This window comes from Martes martes, assembly GCF_963455335.1.
Source record: "Martes martes genome assembly, chromosome: 9".
In the NCBI taxonomy this organism is placed as follows: Eukaryota; Metazoa; Chordata; class Mammalia; order Carnivora; family Mustelidae; genus Martes; species Martes martes.
In genome coordinates this window covers 113,364,576-113,391,189 of record NC_137896.1, presented here as the reverse complement: position 1 = coordinate 113,391,189, position 26,614 = coordinate 113,364,576, and the positions used below count along the sequence as shown (strand labels likewise).

Below are 26,614 nucleotides of genomic sequence, written 5' to 3'. Positions count from 1 at the left end.
AAAGCAGGAGTCTGAATCATTACTGTGAAGCCACTGTAGTGTGCACCTCTTTTGTCTAAAATTGAGGGTGATGCCTACAGGAATGGGGCAAGAAAGAGGATGTCGGAGAGCGAGGACCAGAAGCGGGAGAGGGGGTGTGGGTTATTGAGGTTGAGGGAGGAGGCAGTGTCGGGAGCATGAGGTGCTCATCGGCATCCCGCACCGTAGAGCCGTGGGGAGAAAGGCTGTGGGTGCTGATAATCAGGAGGGTGCTGCTTATCTCTAGGACAGTTTGGGCAGAGGATTGTGTAGTCACCTCATTACAGGGAATTAAGGAGGGAACGGGGTGTAAGAAAATGAAATTGATAAAGACCACAGGGTCAGTCAGTATCTTCTTAGCTTTATGGATGAAAAGGTAATGCACGTCCTTGATGAGCACAAGTTGCTTAAGATAATTTTTTCAAAGACATTTTTATTACCATAGTTAAAATCAAGAGAGAATTCTGATGTTTTCTTTCTTCGTTATTTTTCCGGAAAAGGCAAAAATGAAGTACTTTTATCTGGTAAAAAAGCTAGCTTACTTTGGATTGTAATGTCAATTTTGCGAGTTACTATTTCCTGCCTACGGTTTTGGAGTCAGTTGAATGTTAATCCCTTGAGTCCTTTGGGTGCCTATTCTATTTTCTCACTTGAGTATCTTAGAAATCTTTGGTGTTTATGATGATAGCTTATCTGTTTTTAGGTAACTATGTGGAAATGTCCCTGTTTAGTCATTACATATGCTGTAAGGAATTTGACAAGTAAAGTGTTAAACATTTTTAAAAAGATTAATTTAAAAAATTATTCTGTATTTATCCAGCTAATCTCTGTTGAATACTGAATATGTGTCAAGCATCGTGCTGGTCATTGGGGATACCGTGTCAACAAAGTCTTTTCCCTCTTGGCGTTTACATTGATTAACATTCTTGTGGGGACAATATACGGTATACCGGGAGAGAAATAATGTATCTAACAGATGTACTCTGGAGACATATAGAGCCGGATAAGGGAATACAGATGGCATGGGGAGGGCTGTTTTATACAAGGTGGTGGGGAGGATCTCAGTGGGAAGGATGTGGAGGGTCTGGAATGGTGGTGAGTTTGAGTTACTATAGGGAAGGGCAGAGCTGAATGGGGACAAGTGTCTAGATGATGAATGTGACCAGGATGCCTGGGTTTCTTCTGATGATTGGGGTAAACAGGATGTAACATGTGCTAGGAGGTGTTCCCCTGGCCTCTTATAGGGAGGCGGTCAGTAATAACATCTTCTTGGGACTGGACTTAGCAATTTATCAAGGTATATGTGTTATCAATAGTTATCCTAAAAAGACTCTAAAATACTCTATATTCAAGCAGTTCATTTTTTTTTTTTTTAGCGTTTCCAGTTGGTGGGGATATATTTCTTGCTTTTTCAAAAACTTTTCCTTTTTTTCCTGTTTCTTTCTTTTTTCATTATTTTTATTTAAAAATTTTTAAAATTTAAATTCAGTTTAATTAACATAAACTGTTATTAGTTTCAGAGGTAGAGTTTAGTGATTCATCAGTTGCATACAACACCCAGTGCTCATTACATCAAGTGCCCTCCTTAATGCCCATCACCTACTTACCCTATTCCCTCCCTGCCCCCCCCAGCACCCCCCACCCCCCCCCGGCTGCTTGTTCCTCTCTGCTCTGCTGTGAAGTACTTCTGAAGTCATTAACTCTGGTAACCTTGGGGTGGGTAACTCATCTCTCCTAACTTGCAGTGAAGGTCATAAATTTGCGTTTCCTACTTTTCCCCCAAGAGCTTTATAATACATACTTCTTTGTTCTCTGTCCTTCTCCAACTCTCATCCAAGTTAGAACTGACCCGAGGATCTTTGGAGGAAAGCTGTTTCATTACAGTGATGTATAACGCCAAGCCTGAGTCTTCTAAGGAGATGAGTATTTTAATTCCATTTAATATTAAATCATAAGAAGTAGGGCAAGGAGCTTATATGTGAGGAAGGCCCAAGGATACTTTGTGATCTGCACCACCCCCTTCTTTTGCTGATCCCAAAGGAAGCATACAGACTACACTAGAAAAATCCAGATGGGCCCTTGTCAACTCATCCTTGCGATTATCGGTCCTTCGTAATATCCCTTCTTTGTGCATGATACTGAAGCAGATAGTAAGATGAATTAGACGTGGCCCTGGTTTCAATGAAGAATTTCATTGAGATTTATATCCTATATAATTGAATATCCAGTATATAAATAACCTTTATCTGTTACTCCAAAAGAATATTTGAGGCAAAAGGGAACCCTTTCAGGTGCTATCCCTCTTCTGAACTCTTGAACTTCTTTCTGTGTCTTCCTTTTAACAAGGATCATATTTGGCTTTACATTATAATTATTTGTATATATATCATGTCAGTGTCCCAAAACTATGAACTCCCCATTTCAGGGGTTGGGCTCTATTCTTCTCTGGGTCTTCACCAAGGCCCCATTTAGTCTTTTCCATGCTTCAGTCACAGCTGTTGCTCAATGAATGGATGCAGAAGAAGAGAATGAATGAAACATGCTTGAACCCTGGCGAGGATTCATTTCTGCCCTATAACTCGATGCTGCGTTGCTGCACTTGGTCTTATAATTTTAGGTAGTGCTATATGATGTAAAGGATAACCACTTGTTTTATCTTCTCTTTCCCTGTAATGAGGGAAGGGGGAGGTTGTGCCCCCTCCTTAGCTCTGAAAACTTGTTTTGAAGATCAAATTCGAGAATGTCCTGAAAGTACCTCTGAGTAGGTAGAGCTGGCGCACCCATAGCTTCAGGGATGAGCAGAGCCACCTGCTCACTGGTTTGCAGGAGAGCATCCTGCTTTCATGGAATAAGAATTATTAAGTAGGTAAGACCTGTTTGAAATTGACTGTAGATGTGGGGAAGAAGGGAGCAGAGAGGAAAGAAACACCATACTCTTTGCTGCTGGGCGGCCATTTCCTTTCTGTGGCAGTGGTGTGTTGGCCTGGAACTGGGGTATCCACTCTGGAGACTAGGAAGTGTCTTTTGTTAGTAGAAGAGCAAAAATAATACGAGTCTTCATACTCCTGCCGGTTGACTGTAAGCATTTGAAGGGGTGGGGACCGTAGTTATTCTCGGATAATTGGTAAATATTTATTGGATAAACAAATGAATGATTCATTATTCCTGAATTTTGTTCAGTTTTAGTGAACTGTCTTAAAGTTGACTAAAATGGTAAAATCTCTTTTTTGGAGAAATTCTTAGTAGTGTTTTCCTATTGGTGTAGCATGTTGAAATATATGTGATATATGTTGGGAGAATGTTTTCATTCACCAGTGTCAGAAGCTTATCCTAAAAGGAATACTTTATTTTGTTAAGGTTGTCATAATGTAGTGCTGTTCCCGAGATACTTGATCCACACATTTCAGGAAAACTGAATGACTCATAGTAAAAATAACCATATTGTTTTAGAGAACCATTTATGTCGTATCGGCTTGATAATTTAAAATTAGCTGTTATCTACGTTATTTCCTTTCAGATGGGCCAAGTCAGTGACATTCGGTAATGCTTTTAATTTCCTTTCATTGTTGAAAATGGGAACAATTTAGTTAATTCATACAGGTGTTTCAGTTTTCATTGGCAGGCGTTTTGCTTCAGTGTGAATTGATACTGGCAGCCTGCCTTCTGAGTGTCTGCCCTGAAGCCCCAAGGTCTCTGTAAATGAAAAAAGGAAAAAGACCTTTGGAAGTTGTACATTATATTGTATATATCTTCTCTTGCTGCTGTTAATTTTAAAGCTATTTAATAAATGCTTATCTATGAACATAAAATAGTTTGCAAACCATTTTTACAGATTAAAATGATTGCCTATTTTTCTTTTAGGGCATACTCAGGAATTGTTAATTTTATAAGATAGGCAATACAACTTTGTGAGATAGCTGTGATAGTGTAAGAGATAGGCATGCTTTATTTTTTTGTACCAGTTCATAGGTTAACTGTTACTAAACAGAGGATTTTTTTTTTGAAGATTTTATTTATTTATTTGACAGAGAGATAGCACAAGTAAGTAGAGGGAGAGAGAGAAGCATGCTCTCTGCTGAGCAGGGAGCCTGATGCGGGACTCGATCCCTGGACCCTGGAATCCTGACCTGAGCCGAAGGCAGAGGCTTATTAACCAACTGAGCCACTTGGGCACCCCTAAATGGAGGTGTATTAAGTATTTTTTGACTGTAGTTGAACTGAGTTCATTGTATATATCCTACTTCAGGAACGGACAGAATGAGTAATGGGATTAGTGGGATCAAGGTTCTTTTCTGCCTGACTTACTTCTTCACTGTTAATCATGGCTTAAGGTTAATACTTACTTGTGGGTTTACTTCTAGCCATGTTTGAGTAACTGGTACTGGCTTTGAACTTTTACTGTAAGCAGTTACAAAACTGGACAAAATATATGAAGCAGCAGTGCAAGAAAAGATAGTAACTCGTGACCAAATAGTGTTTATCTCAAGAGTGAAGAACTGGATTAATATAAAACAATCCATGCAGTTCATCTTATTAATATAGTAAAAGGGAAAAGCCAAATGATTATCTCAGTGAAAGAAGAAAAGCATTTGAAAAAAATTCAACAGACTTTATATTATAATTTTGCTTTATAATATAGAATATGTGTGTATAGTATATATTAGTAAACTAGAAATAGAAGGGAATTATATGTAATATAATACATTATATTAATATATATTAATTATATTAATAAACTAGGAATAGAAGGACATCAATGAAGAATCTCTAATTAAAATCATTATCGATGAAAAACAGTTTTTCCTCCTTAAGATCAGGAAAATGGCACTTCAGTTTTCCATTGAATTGGAAATCCCAGGCAGTGCCGTAAGACCTGAAGAAGATGCAGAAGGTATGTGGATTGGAAAGGAAGATATACAACCATCAGTATGCATAGATGACACAATTGTATATGTAGGTAACCCTAAAGAATTGACATGAAAGCTACTGGGAGTAATAGGCAAGGTCTCAGAAGAATACACGGTTAATTTAAAAAAAAAATCAGTTGTGGGACACCTGAGTGGCTCAGTTGGTTAAGCTGAGCCTTCAGCTCAGCTTCCCAAATATATGCATGTTCATGATCCCAGGGTCCTGGGATTGAGCTCCGTGTGTTGTGCTTCTCCCTGTCCCTCTGTCTCTCCCCCTGCTCATGTTCTTTCTCGCGCATGCTCTCTCAATCTCTCGCTGTCTCTCAAATATATAAAATCTTAAAAAAAAAAAAATCATTTGTGTTTATATTTTCCTAGCCATGAATGATTGGGAAAGACATTTTAAAACTATTTAGAATAGCATAAGATAGCAAATGTTTAATGATAAATTTAATTGACGTGTAAGACTTGTATACCAAAAATGATATAATGCTGAGAGAAGATCTAAATAAATGGAAAAATTACAATGTTCATAGATTGGAAGACTCAATAGTGTTGAATTGACAGATCCCCCCAAAAATTGAGCTATAAATTAAATCTAATAGCGATTGGATTCCTAGCAGGCTTTTTTCTTGCAGAAATCAACAGGCTGATTCTAAAATTAATTTGGAGGACTTCTGCTTTTGTGATGGCCAAGTAAGCTCTGATTGGAACCATCCTTTTGCAGATAAAAATGACAGATTATAGACAAAATGGAGAAAGATTCTGGAGGGTTTTTTTTTGTTGTTGTTGTTTGTTTGTTTTGTTTTTTTAATTGGTTGGAAGAAAGGAATGACATTGGGTAGTTTTCTTGTTTCTATCCCAATGGCTAAAAATCAGTGTCTTAAATGCAAGGAAGCTAAAACTCCAAAAGCAATTCAGCAGTCTTTCTGAGATAGTGATTGGGGCTACCATGACTGCTGGAATGTGAGGAAGAACATTTCATAAAGGAAAGAGTCACAGATGAGGATTCTTACGTTTCTGTATATTTACAGAATAATATACTCAGAATACATGTTTTTTTTCAAGTACACATGGTATGTTCAGCAGGACCATATACTGGGCCAGCAAAATAAGCCTCAATAAAAAAAAAGGAATATCGTATGGAAAATACTGTCTTTCCACAGTGGAATTTAATTTTACATAAGTAGTTGTTAGACATCCAGATATTTGGAAACTAAATAATTAAACAGCATACTTAGTCTGTAGATCAATAAATTATAAAGGAATTTATATATAAAAGTCAGTCATTGACCTAAATCTCCTACATTTCCTTAAGGTAAAATTGTAACATTGGGGTAATGAGCAATTTTCAGCTAGGACACTAAATGCATGAACCATAATAGGAAAATTGGATTAAAAGATATATTGGACTGGGGCGCTTGGGTGGCTCATTGGGTTGAAGCCTTGGCCTTTGGCTCGGGTTGTGATCCCGGGGTCCTGGGATCACACATCCGGCTCTCTGCTCAGCGGGGAGCCTGCTTGCCTTCCTCTCTTTTTGCCTGCCTCTCTGCCTACTTGTGATCTCTGTCTGTCAAATAAATAAAATCTGAAAAAAAAAAAAAAAAAAGATATATTGGACTGCATAAAATTAAAATCTACTTTTGGAAATACATCATTATGAAAATGAAAATATACGAACAGACTGAGCAAATATTCACAGTACATACATTTCACAAAGGACTTTTTTTCAGAGTAAGTAAAGGCCTCTTCCAACTCAATAATAATAGGTCAAACCAATTAAAAATGGAGAAAAGATTTGAATAGATCTTCCACCAAAGATTTATGAATGACCAACAAGAATATGAACAATGCTTAATACCAATAGTCACTGGGAAAATGCATTTTAAAACTACAAGATACCACTATCCACCACTTAAAAGACTTGATACTGTGTGGGGTCATTGGAACTCTTATCCATTGTAAATGTAATGTAATGCAAAATGATACAACTACTTTGGAACACAGTTTGGTATTTTCCCATAGGGCTGATCATCAGTGCTACCTCTAGGTATTTATCTATGAGAAATGAAAATATATGTCTCCACAAAGACATGTATACAAATGTTCATACCTGTTTAAATCATAATAGCTTAAAACTGGGAAAACCCCAAATGTTCATCAACAAGTGAGTGATAAACTACAGTACATCCAGCTAAATAAAGGGTACTGAGCAATGAAAAGAAATGAAGTGCTGATACATTCACCAGTGTGGGTGAATCTGAAAAACATAATTTTGAGTTAAAGAAGAAAGACTCCATTTAGTTGGAATTCTGGAATAGATGAAACTAAACTGTAATGACAGAGAATAGAACACAGATTGCTTTTCAGGGAACTTTTTGGGCTGATGGACATTTGTATATTTTGATTTTCATGGTGGTTACATAGGTGTACACATTTGTGAAACAGCAAACTCTCCACTAAATATGGGTTTATTTTGTTGTACCTGTGTTATATTTCAGTAAAGTCACTAAGAATAATCTAAAAGGGAAAATGCATGTGTTATTTAGAGCTATAATATTTAAGATGAATTTATTAAGATAGATTTTGGTTTCAGTGTAGGTTAGTGCTTGTCATCAATTTCAGAAGCACAACAAGAAATACTCACAGCCTAACTAATCTGTTAAGTGGAAAGAATGTAGATGTAGAACAAAAGGATGTTGCTCATTATCCATATTTAATATCTTTACCTTTTTTTTTTTTTTAAGGCCAAAGCGGGCTTGTTTTCCTCAAATATTACTAGAAACCTCTGTTCAAAAGAAACTCCAGATTTAGGTGGAGAAATACACTGTTTAGAGCTCCACTGGTGGGAATTTTGACCTTTAGCATCTAACACAGGTGTCTTGAGTTGAATTATACACCCTCATGATTGAGAGTCACCAGAAACAACAAACAGAAAGATAGCTAGGATGAATGTAAAACCTTAAGAATTCAGGTGGCAGGAAACTTATGTATAAAAATAGCATAGGTAATTGACATCTTCTAAAATACAGTGAGGTATTAATAGAGGATTTCAAGCAACTTCTTGTGTTAGTGGATATAAAATACGGCTAATTGGACTTTAATTATTTTAGGTCTGTAAATGCCATTTTTAGTAGAATCTGTATTAGGTCTGGAGATTAAACCACGGGTTGTGTGGCACAGTTAACTTGGTTGAAGAGTATATAGGAATTCTTTGTAGTATCCCTGAAATTTTTCGGAAGGAGAAAAATAAGTCTGAAAATAAAAAATTAAAGGAAAAAATGTCTGGCACAAAACCATACAGAAAATGAGCAAAACCCATCACTGCCTCATGGCTAGCCAACTGTCCTTATTTGGGGTTGCAGATAAAAGCAGGCTCTCTGGGGGTGTTCAGACCACCATTAAACTTCTCTCAACCTGCCTGTGTCTCCCCCTTGCAGTGTGCTGTGTACTATCTTTAGTAGCCAAGGAAACAGGCATGATGGGAGGCATTATGAAATAAACCTAAACACATAGGTTAAAATAAAGGAGGATTCATGGACCAGAGACTAGAGGCTCAGAGGCAGTTGTGAGGGATGGAATTTTCTGACCTAATGGGACTGTCAGAACGTTCTACTAAGCCAAGACCCTCAAGCAAGTCTGAAGGAATCCTGAATTCCTGGTGCAGCCTTGCTGTGGCAGCAGAAACCAGTTTCTCTGGAGGAAAACATCAACAGTCCCGAGTTAAAACTGAGCAGTGAGCTCACAATTAAAGATCGAAAGAGAGAAGGGAAGGCAAGCCACCGTGACTGAGAGTCAACAAAGGCAACAGTTCTCTGATTCATAATATAGAGCAGCTATATATGGGATGTTTAAAGAAATAGAGCAGGTACTAATCAAAAGATAGCTGAAAAACCTTTGTTAGTAGACTTTTATGATTTGGGAGGGGAAATGTAACTTTTAGAATTTTTTTTTTTAAGAGAATGAGAATGTGCGTACGCATATGTAGGAGCTACGTGGGGAGGGGCAGAGGAAGAGGGAGAGAAAGAAAATCTTGAGCAGTCTCCAGGCCCAGTGCGAGTCCGACAGGGGGCTCGATCTCGCAACCCTGAGATCAGGACCTGAGCCAAAATCAAGAGTTTGATGCTTAACTGACTGAGCCACCCAGGTGCCCCAGAAATAGTTTGAAATTAAAAACCATAATAAAAATGCAACCCACGCTTTTCCACAGCAGAGAGATGTTGTAAAACACTAAGAAGTTGTGTGTAGCAGGTATTTCAGAAATTACAGTCTTAGAAGTATACCTAAGAAACTCTGGCGTCTGCATCAGTAGATATGTGTATGAATGCCTCATAATAGCAACATTTGTCATTATGGCAGAGAAACTGGAAGCAACCTAAATTTTGTTGACAGGGGAAGGCATAAATTGTGACATTTTATGTCACAATTATGAAATATTATACAACAGTAAAGTGAAAATAAATGAACTGTAGCTATTAGCAACAACATGGATGAGTTCATAAATACAGTGATCAGTTAAAAAAAACTAGTCCCAGATTCACAGGTGTTTATATTATTATACTTCGTAACTTAAGTTACTTATAATCTTCTGTATACATCAAATAATAAAAAAATGAAGTCTATGGGGTGCCTAGGTGGCTCAGTGGGTTAAGCCTCTGCCTTCGGCTCAGGTCATGATCCTGGGGTCCTGGGATTGAGCACCACATCGGGCTCTCTGCTCAGTGGGGAGCCTACTTCCCTTCCTTTCTCTCTGCCTGCCTCCCTGCCTACTTGTGATCTCTGTCTGTCAAATAAATAAATAAAATCTTAAAAAAAAAAATGAAGTCTAAAAACTATCTTGAGCAATGACAAGATCATTGAAATGTTATTTGATAAACCATTTTAAAGAGTAAGCAGTTCTGATAGCATACATTTTAATTTTAAAGTGAATCTTATTGTTATTCATTAGGCTGGTGAGAAGCAGAATCAGTGATGATAGAGAACACTCATAGTAGAGGAAGGGTACCTGGGTGGCTCAGTCAGTTGAGTGTCTGCCTTTGGCTCAGGTCATAATCCCAGGTTTCAGGGATCAAGCCCCGCATCAGACTACCTGCTCAGCGGAGAGCCTGATTCTCCCTCTGTCCCCTGCTCATGCTCTCTCGTGCGCTCTCTCTCTCAAATAAATAAATAAAAAAGAAAAAAAAAAAAAGAAGTAGAGGAAAAAGCAGTAAGAAAAGCCCCCAATACAGAAATATATAGAGCTAAGCAACTTAGAGCTAAGTTGGTAATACACTTGATCTTAAGGAGTCTTGTTCCAACCTGTGGCTTTGTGCTTCTGCTTTTGGCCATCACTGAAGCTGAAGAAAGCTCTTGCAGGTGTTTTGACATTGTGAACTAACGTGGTGTTCAAGGATGAAAAATTCAGCTTTAAAATAGTTTATATGTGTTAAGTAGGTCTGTTTCTCATGACGGTGTGAAAGGCGAATCTGGCGGTGCTGATGAACTGGCAGAATGTAGAAGGCCTTTTTTTATTTTTTATTTTTTTTGAGGCAGACAAATGACCAACAGCTTGGTCTCTCTCTGGTGTCTGCTTTCTATACGAAAATCTGCAGAGCCGAGAACAGAGCTCTGAAAATATTGTAATGACAGGAGATTTGGATCTCAGGATTTGCCAAGCGTGCTCCTAGATAGTGTGGAAGAAATAAAGGTATAAAACATAGGACTTGCCTTCATGGAATTTTTAATTTAGCTCACATCAGATAAAGTTAGGGAAATGTAATTAGCAATACCAGGCAGTTTAAGCTACAAATGGATCACGCAGGTAAATGAATCCCCTAACTGCTCAGAAAAGAATAAAATGTTTAAGACAGAGCAAAGAAGGCTTTGTTCACTAAGAGAGGATTTGAATCAGGCCTTGAAAGACAGATGGGGTTTAGATGGAGTGATAGCAAGAGCAAAGGCAAGGAGATGGGGGAGTGTGATTGCACTGGGTTCAGTTAGCTGGGCTGGAAGATTTGGTTAGGGCAATAGTGAGACTTATGGGAAAACAGATTCTGGACAGATTTTAAATGGTCTACGGAGCAAGGCCTGGGAATTTGGACTGCAGTTCTACTGGGGATAATTTATAGCCTAAACTGGGAATTTTAAACTTATTGTCATCTGATACAGATTTTGACAATGGATGCTTTTTGAAAAATAGTTCATTAAGAAGAGGGAGTAGTTCTGCTTTTTATAGTATTTCTTTGTTCCTTGTGTTGTAAGGTCAGCCTGACCTGGGTAGGCATCATCTGATATGTCTTGAGTGTAGCCAAAGCATTATGGACTCTCAAAGAGAGGTCTGAGTTGGCTTTGATTTATGTGCGGAAAAGCAGCTATCTGAAAGCCCCTTCCTTCACGTTTAAAGGAGCAGACAGGCTGGCTGTCGTATAAAGGATCCCAGTGACCTCTGGAAGAAGATTATTGGAAATGTGCAGTGATAAGAGTGAAAAGGAAATTTGTTTTTAATAGAAACAACACTCCAGATTTTCTTTGAGGGTGTTACAGAAATTTCTTTGCTGCTCTTCTGGGAATGATGGCAATGTTTCATGTGTTGGAATTGTTAGCTGCATAAAATAATGCCTGTATATAGAGCGCGTCATGATATTGAAATTTACTTTTTAGGCTGAGTTACAGGGGTATTCATTGGCTATTTCATTTCAGTTAACTGAGTTTTCTCAGATGTTACATTATTACCGTTCTTTTTTTAGTTTGAGTCTGAGCCCCAGCCCAGGTGATGATAAGCTCACTGAGGCGTGCCGAGCAGTCTTCCTTTTACTCTCAAAATATCTGTCAACACTTGCTGAAGTGGATTGATTCTTTAACGTATAAAACATGGTAACTGTAAGGAAAAGAGATATTACTAGAGTTTATTTCAACTTTCATAGTAATAATATTTAGAGCATGTATTATAAATTTATGATATAAATTATTAATTTATGGTATAAATTTAGAGGGTATATGATAAATTGATATAAATGTGATATTTTATATATTATGAAATAAATATAAATAAAATCATAAATTTATGATATATAAATTTATGATTAATACGTAATATTATTAATAAGTAATATTATAGAGTATATGGACATTGTACACTTATAAAAGCTTACTGGGATCAGTGAATCGCCTTTCATAGATTCTGGTCAATAAGAGTTGAAAAATGAGAGAACTTTTCTTAAAGACAGTTGCATAACTGTTGTCACTTATATATATTTATTTATTTATTTATTTATTTTTTAAAAAAGATTTATTTATTTATTTATTTGACAGAGAGAGATCACAAGTAAGCAGAGAGGCAGGCAAAGAGAGAGAGGGAGGGATGTTGTCACTTATATTTAGATGGTTTCTCACCTTTGCCCTGAAGTGTGAAAGTGGTGAGAATTCCATCTCATATACCAGCATATGGTTGCAAATAAGACAGCATTCTTTTTTTTTTTTAAAGATTTTATTTATTTATTTGATGAAGAGAGAGGGAAAGAGAGAAAGAGTACAAGCAGGGGGAGCGACAGGCAGCAGGAGAGGGAGAAGCACTGGACCTGGGGCTCCATCTCAGGACCTGGAGATCATGACCGGAGCCAAAGGCAGCTGTTTGAGCCACCCAGGTGCCCCATGACACAGCATTCTTTAGCACTGTCCTAATTCTCAAAGTGCTGCAAGTTGTGTACACCAAACTTCTTAAGCTTCTTTTTTTTTTTTAAACTGGATTTTCAGCCAGCAGTCTTACTTCTGTGAGGCACTATTTCATCAAATTACTTGACTTAGCAGACTATAAGTAAAAATAAATGGACTTAAGAAAAGAGAGCATATACAACTATATGATTCCACTTACCTGACATTCTTAAGATAGTCAAATGCATAGAAACAGAAGTAGCATGGTGGCTGCCAGAGGCGGAGAGTACTGGGCAGTTGATGTCTAATGGATACAGGGTTTCAGGTGCAAGATGGAAAGAGTCCTGGAGATTAGTTGAACAACCATGTAAATGTACCTAACTGAACTATACACTTGAAAAAATGGTTAAGGTGGTGGGCTGCCTTGGGGCTCCTGGGTGGCTCAGTTGGTTAAGTGTCTGACTCTGGGTTTCTGATCAGGTCATGATCTCAGGGTTCCGGGATCGAGCCCCAAGTCGGGCTCTGCACTTGACGGGGAGTCTGTTTGAGGATTCTCCCTCTCCCTTTGTCCCTGCCCCACTCGTGTGCTCTCTTTCTCTTTTTCTTTCTTTCTCTCTCTCTCAAATAAATGAATAAATCTTAAAAGAAGAAAAAAAAAAAAGATGGTGAGGCAGCTGTTTGGCTCAGTCCATTAGACATCTGACTCTTGATCCCTGCTCAGTTCTTGATCTCAGGGTCTGGAGTTCAAGCCCTGCATTGGGCTCTGTGCTGGGCATGGTGCCGACTTAAAAAAAGAAAAGGTTAAGATGGTAATTTTTATGTTATATGTATTTTACCACAATTTAAAAAAATATTACAAAGGGAAAGTAAAGATAGCATGTACAATAAAGGTCAAAGATATGAAATTCCAAGAAATAAATCTGTCTTAAGATTTACAAGACCTCAAAAAAAAAAAAAAAGATTTACAAGACCTCAATATTAGAATCTACAAAACATAATGAGAGAAAGCAATGAAGACTTACATAAATGGGAGCATCTGCTCCCATTCCTCCATGTTCATGGAGGAATCAATATTTTAAAATTTCAAGTCTTCTCAAATTAACCTATATAATCAATGCAATCCCTAACAGAACCCTGGAGTTTAATTTTTTGTTTTGGAGTTGTGTCGCTGTTGTTTTTTGGTTTTGTGGAGCTCAAGCTGACTTTAAAATTCATATGGAAATGTAAAGGGCCAAGATTAGCTAAGACAGTCATGAAGTACTAAGGGATATATTCATCGCCAGACAGCAAGCCCTGTTATGAAACTGTATTATTTAACGGCATTATTGCTTATCCTCTTGTGGTCCTTGGACTGGCAGCATCAGAATCACCTGGGAGCTTGTTAGAAATCAGGTTATCTGGCTCCATCTCAACCCCTTATTGAATCAGAATCTCTGGGGTTGAGGCCCAAGAGTCTGTGTTTTAGCAATTTCTGTACGTTATTCTTAGGTGCTTGAAAGTTTGAGAAGCACCAAATTACGACATTTTGACATAAGAAAGTATGAACCAACCAGTAGAACAAATAGAGAGTCCAGAAACAGATCCATACCCACAGGGTCATGTGATTGATGACAAAGCTGGCATTGCGGTACAGTGGAAGAGAGTTGGCTTTTCAATAAATGATACTAGATGGTTTATGTCCATATAGAAAAAGCTATCTTAACCCTTATATCATGCTGTATATACAAAAATCAATTCCAGACTGGATATATGAAAGTGAAAAGCAAAACTGTAAAGCTTTTAGAGGAAAAAATATGGGAGAATGTCTTTGAGATCTTAGGACAGATGGTACAATACAGCTCTAACCATAAGACAAAAATATAAATAAATTGGACTGCACTAACATTAAGCACTTCTCTTTATCAAAAGATGTCATTAATATTGGTAAAGCACTTAGACCACTGCCTTGCCAGCAGGTTGTATGTGTTACATGAATGTTTGTCAAGAGTATAAATAATGTATTACCCTCCTGCCACAAAAGTACTTATGTTCAGAAAATATAAACTTAACAAATTACTAAGAAAAATTCTGACAATCCAGTAGAAAGAATAGGCAAACGATTTCAATAGGGACTTAATAAAGTGGTATTAAAATGGCCATTAACATATTAAAAGGTGCTCAACTTTATTAGTCATTAGAGAAATGCACACTAAAACCATAATGCAATACTACTGCATACCCACGAGAATGGCTAAAATGCAAAACAGCATTGAGTGTCGTAAGGATGTGAAGCAACAAGAGTTCTCTTATATTTCTAGTAAGAGTGTTGAGTGGAATAACTTTTCAGAAGATTGGGAGGAACTATGGAAGCTAAATATATTCATACTCTGTGACCTCGCAGTTTCACTCCTAAGTATATACCCAACAAAATACTTGCGCATGTTCACCTAAAGAACATGTCTTAGGGGGTGCCTGGGTGGCTCAGTGGGTTAGGCCACTGCCTTAGGCTCGGGTCATGATCCTCAGGGTCCTGGGATCAAGCCCCACATCGGGCTCTTTGGTCAGTGGGGAGCCTGCTCCCCATCCCACCCCCAATCTGCCTGCCTCTCTGCCTACTTGTGATCTCTGATCTCTCTGTGTCAAATAAGTAAAATCTTAAAAAAAAAAAAAAAAAAGAACATGTCTTAAAGGGTGAGTAAACGCACATTCTGGTATCACATCTAGAATGTTCATAACACATTTGTATTGTCTCGAATTAGAAGCTGCATAAATGCCCATTAGCAACACTTTACTTATTTAGCAACTATATTTATATAGTGGGATATTATACAGCAACAGAAGAATATTCTACAACTCTATGCAACTATGTGGCTGAATCTTTCACACATACTGTTGAACAGAAGAAAGCAGAGACAAAAGGGAACTCTGTGATCACATTTGTATAAAGTAGAAAAGCATGCACCCTGATCTGTGTACAAGTCAGGAGAGTGGTTACCCTTACAGAGGGGCAGGAAGTGACCAGAGAGAACAAGGGGACAGTAGGATGCTGGTAATGTTACTTGATCTGAGTGCTGGTTATAGATGTCTGTTCAGTCTGTGAAAAGTCATTGTGCATTTATATATCATATAATATATAAAATGTTTAAAAAATTGTATCTAGTAGCCATTTCTTCACTACATCAAACTGAAAAATACATGGCAAGAGTCACACAAGGCATTTACATTCATAGTCAGATGAATAGTAATGGTAATTTCTGATATCCTGAAAGAACAGTATATTTAAGAAAATGAATGTTTTTCTCAGCACATTTTAACCAAACTAGAATTTCTTATATAAAATATTTCTTTCTGTTAATAATTTCATTCCATTTCATCCCTACAATTTCTTGTAGGGATGTGTTAAGTTTATTTAAGTGTTTCAATCTTTCTTCCATGTAGTCTACATGAAGAAAAATTATGAACTTCCAGACTTACCATTTGTATTAGGGCTTTGCTTGGGAATAATCTGATTTCTTTAAGCCTACCAATGCTAGAAAGCATCAAGATGCAGAATGACCCACTCATGACTGTATGAAAAAAGTGACAGTTACTTGCAAAAAACTTAGAAGCATCAATCACAGCTTGTTCTCACAACACATTTTTGTTTTTATTTTTATTTATTTATTTTTTGTTCTCACAACACGCTCTAAAAAAAAATATTTTATTTATTCATTTGAGAGAGAGAGTGTGAATGAGCAAGCGAGCATGAGTGGGAGGAAGGGCAGAGGGGTGGGGGAAGCAGGCTCCCTGCTGAGCAGGGAGCCCAATGTGGGACTCAATCCCAGGACCCTGAGATTGTGACCTGAGCTAAAGGCAGATGCTTAACCAACTGAACCACTTAGGTGTCCCTCACAACACATTTTTCCTGTATATCTAGATGATTTTGTATGTTTTTGTTTATCTTAACAGAGACAAATAAATGTAACGTTTTCGGTTGTAAGGCATTCTTTGGGAGCACAGAGAGAGAACAGTGTGCTGTATTGTGCAGTCAGTTGTTGGCAAGTTAATGCTGTCTCAGTTTTTCACCAAGTATCAGGACGGAGCTACCAGATTCCCTGAAGTCTACAAGGATGTGGTTTAAACATAGTGGAACATTACTTGGGTTTGTGTTATTTGGGAAGAATTCTAATAAATTGAGTATTTGTACAAGGGAAATCTTACTGCCGTGCACAGCTGTTATTTGCTGGTAAGCAGAGCTAGCCAGGATTAGGCCTTTTAGCCTTTAAGATAATAAAGTAATTTATTATCTTATTATCTTATTAAGATAAGTAATAAAATATTATTTCATGATACACCATTATTATTTACTCTGTTATGTCCTTGGAGGAGAGTATGTTCCCAAATCTATTCGGGGAATGTCAGAAAAAAAAAAACCAAAAAAAGAAAAACATGACAACTGATTTTCATAAGGGCCAGTCACTGTTGATTTACATTTCCTTTTCAGAAGAAGCATCTTTGGACATACCATTTTGCCCTGGGTACATAATGACAAATATAAAATCCATTCTCTGTCCTTTACTCTCTCTCTCAGTGCTCTCTGTCTCCGAGCGCTCGCAGTGTGCCAGGCTGTAGGGAAGGTGCTAGGGGATGGAAAGGTACTAGGGAACTGAAGGCACCAACCTGCGTGCCTGGGTAGAGAATCACGGGGCAGAGATGGAGATACTTAGGGAAAGTGGTTGAGAAAGACTCTCCAAGGAGGTGCCATCTGAGCAGACACCCGGAGGGTGAGGCAGAGCCAGCAGGAGGCGGTGAGGTGGTTATTCTCAGCTCCTGAATTGAGTGGGGTTAAGAGTAACTCTGGCCGGGGATGTGGTGGAGACTGGGTCAGCTCTGCCTGTTGTCTGGACAGACGCGCTTGAGTCCTCGCGGGCCTGCTGCCTGCGAAGGTGGGTGGGTGCTCCCTCAGTTGGGTTTGCTTGCTGAACTACTAGATCGGATATTTCTTTTTTTTTTTTTTTAATTTATTTATTTGTTAGAGAGAGAGAGCGAGCGAGCACAGGCAGACAGAGTGGCAGGCAGAGGCAGAGGGAGAAGCAGGCTCCCCGCCGAGCAAGGAGCCCGATGTGGGACTCGATCCCAGGACGCTGGGATCATGACCTGAGCTGAAGGTAGCCGCTTAACCAACTGAGCCACCCAGGCGTTCCTAGATCGGATATTTCTTAAAAATAGCCTTTTCTTCGTAAGTTGGTAAAGCAATTTTAGCAGATATCCCCCACTGAATTTTCTTTTTCTTACCTAATTATGATTGGCTTACCTTGTGGGCAGCAGTGTTCTAAAAACATATTAAACCCAGCCTATCTGAATTTACCTCCTTTTGGAAAGACTTTTCCAAGACTCCCGGCCAAACAGATAGAAGATAAATGCATTCTTAGGTGATGCCATTATCTGGCCAGTTCCTTCTGCAAAGCTTTTCAAATGTCTGTTTGTCAGATTGCATTTTGCTCTCAGTGTTCAGTGAGAATGTTTTGCTTGACCTTCGCATTAAAGTCTCAGGCAAACTCTTGTTCTCATGCCAGGGAAGAAAACAGTCTGATTTTGTTGTTTTTCTGAGGAAAGTATCTCCCCTATTTGGTGTGCAAAGCTTAAAACTGGGCTTTAACTCTGACAAGCCCATCATCATTGTGGTTGGGAGCTGTAGGGGAGGACAAGTTTTCTTTGACCTTCTTAGGGCTGAGTCTGCAAGTTAATCTGACAGATTAACATGAGAAATGCACACGGATTTATTTAATACAGATTTTTTTTTTTTTTTTTTTTTTTTGGTGACATGGGAGGCTTCATAAGAAAACAAAGACCAGAAGAAGCAATTAAACCTGAGTGTTTTTATGCTCGGTTTGATGACGAGTGGGCATCATGGAGGAATGTGATAGGTCAGAGAGCGTGAGGTGTTGGTGTAAAGGATGCTCCTTTCCTCCGGGTAGAGGGTGTAGGGAGGACCCTCTCACACCAGAGTTTATGACCTGCTTCAGGGGAGGGGCAGGGGGAAGGCTGGAGTGATCTTCCTGCTTCTGCTGTTTCCTCAGACTTCTTTGTCTTAAAATGCTCAATAAGCCAGCTGCCACATTTTGGGGATAGTGTATCCCGAACCCTGTCAGGGGTTTGTGCCAACAACCTGTGCTTACTCGGGGTGGTGATTTTCTGTTAGGGTCGAGATAAAGCCTTACAGGAGGGGCAATCCGGAGGCGGCTACTTCAGTGGGTACTCTGAGAGGCTTGTTAAGTTTTACGTAATTCATATTTAATCCTCCTCACAACCTGTGGGAGATAGTTACCTGTTTCAGAGAGGAGGAAAGTGAGACCCTTGAGGTCAAGTAATTTCCCGAGGTCACCCTGTGAGTCATCTCACGTGGTGGAGCTGGGATGCTGCACAAGCTCTGGCTGGCTTGGAGAATGTTCCCACTGTGCTGTAGAGCCCTTCCCTCCACGTTCTTCCGTCCTGTCATGTCCTGTCACGAGGTTACAGAGATAGTCCCTTTAATCAGGTGAAGAGAAAAAGAAGGCAGTGACGCGACCCATTGGGGGTAGTAGAGTTGCTTTGCAGATTTACTTTATGAAAAGAGTTATTTCCTTTGAAAATTCTTTAGCTCAGACAATGTTATGCATTTTAAGAAGTTTTTTTTTTTTTTAAGATTTTATTTATTTATTTGACAGACAGAGATCACAGGTAGGCAGAGAGGCAGGCAGAGAGAGGAGGAAGCAGGCTCCCCGCTGAGCAGAGATTCCCAATGCCGGGCTCGATCCCAGGACCATGAGATCATGACCTGAGCTGAAGGCAGAGGCTTAACCCACTGAGCCACCCAGGCGCCCCTAAGAAGTTCTTTAATGTATTTTTTTTTTATCATGTATCTTTTTATAGTGCCACATGTACCTACTTGTGTTGATAAAGCCATTTTTCTTGTAGATTTTAGTTAATGGAGGCTAATAAGATATGGTCATAGGTTAATCTAGTAAAGTATATTTCAAGGAGATAAAATATTTTAATTTGCACAGTTACAGAAGGATAAGATTGCCTAATTGACATTGCATTAGAATGTAAATTCTGGGGGCGCCTGGGTGGCTCAGTGGATTAAAGCCTCTGCCTTTGGCTCAGGTCATGATCCCAGGGTCCTGGGATGGAGCCCTGCATTGGGCTCTCTGCTCAGCAGGGAGCCTGCTTCCTCCCTTCTCTCTCTCTGCCTGCCTCTCTGCCTACTTGTGATCTGTCTGTCAAATAAATAAATAAAATCTTAAAATAAAAAAAAAAAAGAATGTAAATTCTGTGATGGTGGGGACCTTGTCTGTCTTGCTTACTAGTTTGTCCCTGGGGCCTTGTGCACACGACCTTGTACAGAGTAGCTGCTCAAATGAATTAATGAACGAATACACTTCGGGAAGACTCCATCTACTGATGCTTCTCCTCCCTTATTTGTGCATTCTTTCCTTACTCCTGCTCCCCTTAGCAGAGCAGTTTCCCAGTGTTCTTTCCTGAGTCTGATGGTTACATTGCTCTACCAGAATTTCTTGGGTGGTATCATCACTTCCGGGAGGTTATCATATCTGGGGAAAGTGTTGAAAAAATGCTATAAAGATGTTGTGCTGGGGGTCAGGAGACCCAAGTATTAGAATCAGCTTTTGCTACTAATGAAGGTAACCTATTGGTGCTTCGTTTTCCCTTTTATTGTAAAGGTGTTGGCTTTGATCCAGAGTTGAAAATTCAGATGTCTATGGGGCCATGCAGGTAACTCACAGTGGTACAGTAACGGACTGAGATTGAAGGACCTCCTGCTAATTCTTTTTTTTTTTTTTTAAGATTTTATTTTTTATTTGAGAGAGAGAGAAAGAGAGTATGAACATGAGCAGACGGGAGGGGCAAAGGAAGAAACTGACTCCCTACCAAACATGGACCTTGACCCCGACCCCTGGGCTTGATCCCAGGACCATGAGATGATGACCTGAGCTGAAACCAAGAGCCAGACGCCTAACCGCCTAACAGGCTGAGTCACCCAAGCATCCCCCTCCTGCTAACTCTTAATAAGAATTTGGAGTGATAAATGAATTTGACCAAAAACAAATACTTGTGTTATCTTAGCTTTTTATTTTTTTTTTGTTAACATTGATGCAAAATTTATTCAAGAGATATTATTGAAGAATTGAATTCTAAGAAAGGAAAAATTTACCACTTATCCACTCTGTAGTAAAAAGTGGAACTTAATAAATCAACCTCTTTATTTCTGCTGTTCCACACCGTCCAAGATACAGAAGTACTCAACATCCTTAATGATTGGCTATTTATGAAAAAAAATTTATGAAAAAATATTTATGAAAAAAATAGCCAATCATTAAGGATTTTGTGTGCTTTTGTATCTCAGAGACTGGAACAGCAGAAATAAAGAGGTTGTTTTATTCTTTTTGAAAAAAAAGAGTGGAACTGGGGATTACATACAACACATAAATTCTATCTTTTTTTAAAATTAATTCTATCTTTACTTTTTTTTTTTTAAGATTTTATTTATTTATTTGACAGATCACAAGTAGGCAGCGAGGCAGGCAGAGAGAGAAGGGCCGATGCAGGGCTCGATCCCAGGACGCTGGGATCATGACCTGAGCCGAAGGCAGCGGCTTTAACCCACTGAGCCACCCAGGTGCCCCTATCTTTACATTTTTTAATAAAGCTCTTCTTAGAGTCATTTAACTTTTGCTGATAAAGTTTTGTGAATGGTGTTCAGAAACTTTGACAACAAACACATACACATGCTCTTCGAATAAGTACCTAGGATTTTCACTCTAAGATCCATTTCTGCAAGTACATAGGACTCTGTAACTTGTATTTCTACATGAATTCAGTTTGAATTTCCTTCATTGTAATGTGTATCACAATTTCTTAAAATAATTAGATCATTTTTTCTTGTGACTTTTTACCTCCCTCAAATTATACTTTAATATTTGACACAGTAGTTTCAAAAAAAAAAAATTCAAGGCCTCAGTTTTAAATTTTCCTTCAGTGTAAGGCACAAAGTTGATAAGAAATATTAAGAAGACTACCCTAAAATAAATGCACCGTTCTAATAAAAATTACTTGTTATAATACAGTTCCCATTCTGTTCTGTAGTTCTGATAAAGAATGTATTTTTTTGGTAGGAGCGCCTGGTGGCTCAGTCTGTTAAGCATCTGACTTGATCTCGGCTCTGGTCTTGATCTCACGGTCATGAATGCAAGCCCCGAATTGAGCTCCATGATGGGTGTGAAACCTACTTAAAAAAAAAAAATTACTTTTTGATAATAAATCAAGGGTTTAGAATGATTCGGTCTTTGGAAAATCCTAGTGGCAGTCACTCAGTGAAGTAGTCGGTCATTCCTAGAGTCACAAACACTCAAAAACTGCTGTTAACATTGAGTTTTTGTGGTTTTTGATGGTTATTTTCTTGGTTTAGCCTCATAGTTCTTAAACTTGGCTACGGTTTTGACTTACTTGGGGAGTGTTTTAAAAAACACAGTTGCCAGATGCTACTCTCAGAGGTCTGATTTACTTTAAAAAAAATACTAAGAGCTTCTCAAGTGCTTCTAATGTGCAGCTAGGTTTTGAGTGATTAATTGGACTCTTAATTAACTAGGGTGTTTCCGCGCTGACTTTTAGAAACAAGCAACTGATTAAGGCTATAGTCAGCTTTCTGAAAAACAGGCATTTTCCCTTGTTTTGCAGCAGTCTTGACTGAATGTTACTGAAGGTGTGAATGATCTCCGGGAAATAGTGTGGATTCCAGATTATCAGCCGAGATCGAAAACTGTGTTCATTACACCGTGCGGTCCCTACTGTGTCATCATGCATTTTGCCCATTTTCATTCACCCAGAACTTTTACTTTCCCCCACTCCATGTGCAGTCATAGTCAATGGTGTCTACTACATTCTCTGAGCTCATGGCACTCACAGATTTCTCGGGTTAGGACATAGTCCTTGCGTATTCGATATTTTGTTTTAGGCCAGTTTTTATTAAGATATCCCCTCTGGGAAAGCATTTTAGCTGAATCCGAGACTCACTGCCCTAACCAAGGCCAGAAAGCATTCTCATACATTTTAGAATGGATTTCTGTAATATGTATTGAAGAAAAGAAAAATCTTTTGCCTTTAAGAGAACAAATACTTAATTCTTGGGCATTCCGTGTACTTGAAGTTTGATTTGTATTTATGAATTAGGATGTATTTTAAGTGAAAAGTTATCAGATTTCTAATGATTTGTTTTTATGTATGATTTTGGTTGTTTAAAGATTTATTTCAAATTTGGAAAAGATATTTTGGGGTAGTTTATTTTCTTACATTTTTTATAACCTATGAGATAAAAAGATTTATGAATTTCTAGTGTGATATAGTCTGCCTACTGTTTTGATTATCTGGAAAGATTTTGATTTATTCCTTTAAGGGATTTATTCAATAGATTGGATCCACTAGGTTAAGTGAACAAATTATTCACAAAAATATTTGACAGCCCATGTTTTATTTATTTTTCACTGAGAAGATTTTCAGAGCTGCATTCAGCTGTATTCTGATACTTTTGAAAGAATTAATTTTGTACTAATCAGAGTGGGATCACTGCACTTACCCCTTCTTTTTGTGTTTTTTTAAATTCTCTTCCATCAGTTTCTGCTTTCACAACCAAAGTTTTGGGCCATTCAGACTTCAGCCTTGATCCTCCGGACAAAACTTGAGCGAGGAAGCACACGCCGAGTGGAACGGGCAATGAGGCAGACACAGGTAAGAATTAATGGGACAGTTTTTGTTATTCTTCCAACTCTTGGTGTATATTCCATATATATGCCACATCTTCTTTATCCATTCATCAGTCAGTGGACATTTGGGCTGTTTCCATAATTTGTCTCTTATTGATAATGTTGCTGTAAACATCAGGGTGCACCTACCCCTTCAAATCTATATTTTTGTATCCTTTGGGTAAAGGATACTAGTAGTGCAGTTGGATAAAGTACACTGCTAGTGCAATTGCTGAATCATAGGGTAGTTCTGTTTCTAACTTTTTGAGCTATCTCCATAGTTTTCCAGAGTGACTAAATGAGTTTGCATTCCCATCAACAGTGCAAGAGGGTTCCCCTTTCCCCCCATCTTTGCCAACAACTGTTGTTTCCTATGTTGTTAATTTTAGCCATTCTGACAGGTGTTATGCTTTTGATTTGTATTTCCCTGATGATTAGTAATGTTGAGCATCTTTTCATATGTCGGTTAGCCATCTGGATGTCTTCTTTGGAAAAGTACCTGTTCATGTCTTCTGCCTATTTCTTAACTAGATTATTTGTTTTTTTTCAGTGTGGAGTTTGATAAGTTCTTTATAGATTTTAGATACTAACCCTTTATCATTACTAACCCTTCTCCCATTTTGTCAGTTGTCTTTTAGTTTTGTTGATCGTTTCCTTTACTGTGCAGAAAGTTTTTTATCTTGGTGAACTCCCAATAGTTCATTTTTGCTTTTGTTTCCCTTGCCTCACAAGACATATCTAGAAAAATGTTGTTATGACTGATGCCAGAGAAATTACTGCTTGAGCTCTCTTCTAGGATTTTTATGGTTTCAGGTCTTACATTTAGGTCTTTCATCCATTTTGAATTTACTTTTGTCCACAGTGTAAGAATGTGGTCCAGTTTCATTCTTCTGCATGTTGCTGTCCAGTTTTCCCAACACCATTTGTTGAAGAGACTGTCTTTTTTCCATTGGATATTCTTTCCTGCTTTATGAAACATATAGTTGTGTCTCCATTTCTGGGTTTTCTATTATGTTCCAGTGATCTATATATCTGTTTTTGAAATAGTACCATACTGTTTTGATCACTACAGCTTTGTAATAGAACTTGAAGTCTAGAATCATGATGTCTCCAGCTTTGCTTTTCTTTTTCAGGATTGCTTTGGCTATTTGGGGTCTTTTATGGTTCCATACAAATTTTAGGATTGTTTGTTCTGGTTCTGTGAAAAATGCTATTGTTATTTTGATAGGGATTACATTAAATATGCAGATTGCTTTGTGTAGTAGAGACATTTTAACAATATTTGTCCTTCCAATCCATGAGCACAGAGTGTTTTTCCATTTCTTTGTGTCCTCCTCAAGTTCTTTCATAAGTGTTCTATGGTTTTCAGGGTACGGATCTTTTGCCTGTTTGGTTAGGCTTATTCCTAGGTATTTTAGGGGTTTTGGTGCAGTTGTAAATGGGATAGAGTCCTTGATTTCTTTTTTGGTTGCTTCATTATTGGTGTATAGAAATGCGATAGATTTCTGTATATTGACTTTGTATCCTGCAACTTCGCTGCATTAATGTATTAGTTCTAGCAATTTTTTGGTAGAGTCTTTACAGTTTTCTATATAGAGTACCATGTTGTCTTCAATAGTCAAAGTTTGACTTCTTTCTTGACAATTTGGATGCCTTTTATTTCTTTTTGTTGTCTGATTGCCGAGGTAAGACTTCCAGTACTCTGTTAGATAATAATGGTAAGAGTGGACATCCCTGTCTTGCTCCTGACCGTAGAGGGAAAGCTCTTAGTTTTTTCCCTATTGAGGATGATATTATGGGTGTGGGTCTTTCATATATGGCATTTATGATGTTGAGGTGTGTTCCATCTATACCTACTTTGTTGAAGGTTTTTATCGAGAATGGATGCTGTATTTTGTCAGATGATTTTTCTGCATCTATTAAGAGAATCTTATCCTTTCTTTCATTAATGTAGTATATCATTTTGATTGATTTGCAAATATTGAACCGCCCCTGCACAACTGCCCTCTACTTTAAGATTTTTTTTTTTTTATTTCTTTATTTGACAGACAGAGATCACAAGTAGGCAGAGAGGCAGGCAGAGAGAGAGGAGGAAGCAGGCTCCCTGCTTAGCAGAGAGCCCGATGCGGGACTCGATCCCAGGACCCTGGGATCATGACCTGAGCCGAAAGCAGAGGCTTTAACCCACCGAGCCACCCAGGTTCCCAACTGCCCTCTACTTTAGATGCCAACCTCAGGTCTGTTTCTGACTCACTGGCTAAAAATCAGGGGTTCTACTGACCCCCACTTGGAGTCCGATAATTTGCTAAAATGGCTCACAGAATTCAGGGAAACTTTACTTACTATTACTGGTTTATTGTGAAGGATGTTATAAAGGATATAGATGAACAGCCAGGTGAGGCGGTACATAGGATGAGGTCTGGAAGTGTCCTGAGAACAGGAGTTTCTGTTCTTGTGGAGTTTGGGGTACATCACCTTCCCAACATGCAGTTGGTTCATCAACCTGGAAACTCTGTAAACCTGTTTTCTGGTTTTTACGGAGGTTCCATTATGTAGGCATGATTGATTAAGTCTTTGGCCATTGATGATTAACTCAATCCCCAGCCCTGCTCCCTTTTCCAGAGGTTGGAAGTATGGCTGAAACTTCCAGTCCTCTAACCCCTGGTTGTTTCCTATGTCAATTAGACCCCATCCTCGGGAGTCATCTTAGTATCATGAACTGAAGAATGGGGCAAAGGGCTTATTACAAAAAACTAAAGATGCTCCTTTAAACCCTTACCACTCAGGAAGTTATGAGAATTTTAAAAGCTCTATACCAGGAACCAGGGATGGAGATCAAATATTGTTATCACATCACATCTCTAAGCTTCATTTTCATCATCTGCAAAAGACGATAGTAATAGTACTTATAGCATAGGTTTGTCATGAGTATTGAAAGAGACAATATAAGAATTAATAAGATGTGGTTCCACAGGTACAGATTGTAAAAGGAAATAGAATTCATCCTAATGCAAAAATAATCAAAATTAATCTGCATTCAGGCATCATCTCCATTTATTACTAACGTTTTTTTCTCATCTGTTGATGAAATAGCATTTAGTCTCTTTCACAAATTGTCTAATAACCTAACTGTGATGCAGATTGATTGCCAAGAAAAATTTGAAATGTTGCAAAAGATATAGGATTTCATGAAATCAATGACAGTGGTACTATTAAAAATGTATTTTTTGCTTTGGAACAATTTAGTCGTAAGAACGATGTGAAGAGAGGTCCCTGGGGGACTCAGATGGTTAAACATCTGATTCT

The 26,614-nt window shown here is 38.3% G+C and overlaps 1 protein-coding gene across 1 annotated transcript in view; it reads left to right on the top strand.

Moving 5' to 3' along the window:
- Positions 1-26,614, top strand: part of TTC27 (tetratricopeptide repeat domain 27) — a 177,598-nt gene that overhangs the window by 39,510 nt on the left and 111,474 nt on the right. Inside the window, exon 10 of the mRNA XM_080812875.1 lies at positions 23,181-23,294. Coding sequence (XP_080669001.1) covers positions 23,181-23,294 — 114 coding nt within the window. The remainder of the gene's footprint in view (positions 1-23,180; positions 23,295-26,614) is intronic.